The sequence below is a fragment of the Leuciscus leuciscus genome, assembly GCF_965113295.1.
Source record: "Leuciscus leuciscus genome assembly, chromosome: 24".
Classification (NCBI taxonomy): domain Eukaryota; kingdom Metazoa; phylum Chordata; class Actinopteri; order Cypriniformes; family Leuciscidae; genus Leuciscus; species Leuciscus leuciscus.
The window spans coordinates 5,094,025-5,095,800 of record NC_138723.1 but is presented as its reverse complement, the minus strand read 5'-3'; the positions used below and the strand labels follow the sequence as shown (position 1 = coordinate 5,095,800).

Genomic DNA, 1,776 nt, shown 5'->3' with positions numbered 1-1,776 from the left:
TCAAATGGGGTCAACCTGATCCCAAGGACCTCGAAATGGTTAAATGTTCTTCACGGAACCATCAATGCCAATAAAAAAACCTTTATTTTACAAGAAAATGCAAATTTAGTCCTTCGACTTCAAAATGTCATGTTTAATTCAATGTGTTACTTGCCATTTCTTTGAAATTATTGCTTAAATTTACTAGCAATATCTGAGTGAATTTTTTTTAAAGTAAAAAAAAAAAAGTCAGTGTAGTTTTCAACTTTCATCTTTAAAGATCAAGAAAATTCGAATTATTATTATTATTTTATTAATACCAAGGTATCAAAAATATAAGTAGACCTACATAGCAAAAATATAAAAATTACATAAATGATATACAGTATATACACACACAAATTCGAATTATTATGACATGGCCCCTTGAAGTTGTATGACACCGTGCACGTAGGTTCCCAAAAGAGGTCCATTGGCCCCTCCCACATTGTATTTGACCCCTCCCATCTATCGGAAGCGCCTCCCTTTCATCCTCCCCCAAATTCCCGCCACTCCCTCTCACATAGAATCTATTAAGTGGCAAATATTCAGGTCAGAAAATGGCGACGGCGGGGAGCCGGACGTCGTCGTTAGGCGGATTATTGGACCCCAGTAGCGGCTCAGGAACCGGGACCGGAGCCCAGGACAGTCCCAGTGGCTCCAGCGGGACCAGTGTGTCGACCAGCAGCGGGAAGGCGAAGAGGAGCGCGGGCGAGAGCTCTCAGTGGAGGCGCAAGGTGAGGAGTGTGGATCTGGATAAATGCGAGAGCGGCTCGGTCCAGTCCGCGTTACTGCAGCACAGCCTCGGCGACAGAACCAGCTCTCATCTGGGTGATACTAATGGTGCTCAGGAGTGGATGAGGAGCTCTTTAAAGAGTCCGAGCTGTGCGGATCATGGAGCGGCTTCTGCGGCGGTGGACGTGAACGCTTCTCACAACAACAGGTAAAAATAACTGCGAAACTACTTCAGGCAAACGGGCTTCCGTTCTTCGTGCATTTAGGGAAACGTTACAAACTTGAATTATTAGCGATATACATGAGCTTCTCTCTGGCAGAGCTCGAGGTGTGGATATGGGTGAAGTATTGAGGATATAGATGTTGCAAAATGTGATACAAACTTTCTGCAAGTGACACTCAGTCATAATGCAGGCGTTTTTAAAAAGTCGGTTACACTTAATTTTAATGTGTCCCTGTTACAGTGTATAATTATGCATTTTAGTACCGAGGAATAATAATGAACTAAATGTACTTATAGGGTTAGGATTGGGGTTAGTTGCATCATGTAATTATGCATAATTTATAGTTATTGCTACAGTAACTACATGTGTAACAAGGACACTGTGAAATAGTGTTACTAAAAATTCTTAAGACACTTAAAAAGATATTCATACGGTTTGTTTGTTTTTGCGTCTACTGAACTAGAAGTGCAAGCTAAACTAAATAAATTATAATTAATTACATACTCGAAATAGTTATTAGAAAACAATAACTGGAAGAAAACATGCTTTTAGTATGTGTTCCCTTTTGATTTGAACGCATTTGTCAGTTGTTCTCCTGTATGACATTTGTTATGATATTTTGCGTTTCTGATGTTGTATATTTTCAGTTCATATTTGAGTCTTTAGGTTATACATTTAAAGGATTTTACAGAGGAGATTTTGGATATCTTCATATAATCCTTAAATCAGAAAATACTGTCAAAACCCAGAAAAATGTCCTCATGTTTTGGGGAATAAAATGCATAAAGTATGAAATCAG

At 39.2% G+C, this 1,776-nt stretch overlaps 1 protein-coding gene across 1 annotated transcript in view; it reads left to right on the top strand.

Annotated features, from left to right (window-relative positions):
• The first annotated feature begins 546 nt into the window (after positions 1 to 546).
• map3k1 (mitogen-activated protein kinase kinase kinase 1, E3 ubiquitin protein ligase) overlaps positions 547 to 1,776 on the top strand; it is a 72,120-nt gene continuing 70,890 nt past the window's right edge. Inside the window, exon 1 of the mRNA XM_082156826.1 lies at positions 547 to 961. Within this exon, the coding sequence (XP_082012952.1) occupies positions 579 to 961 (383 nt within the window). The 5' untranslated portion in view covers positions 547 to 578. The remainder of the gene's footprint in view (positions 962 to 1,776) is intronic.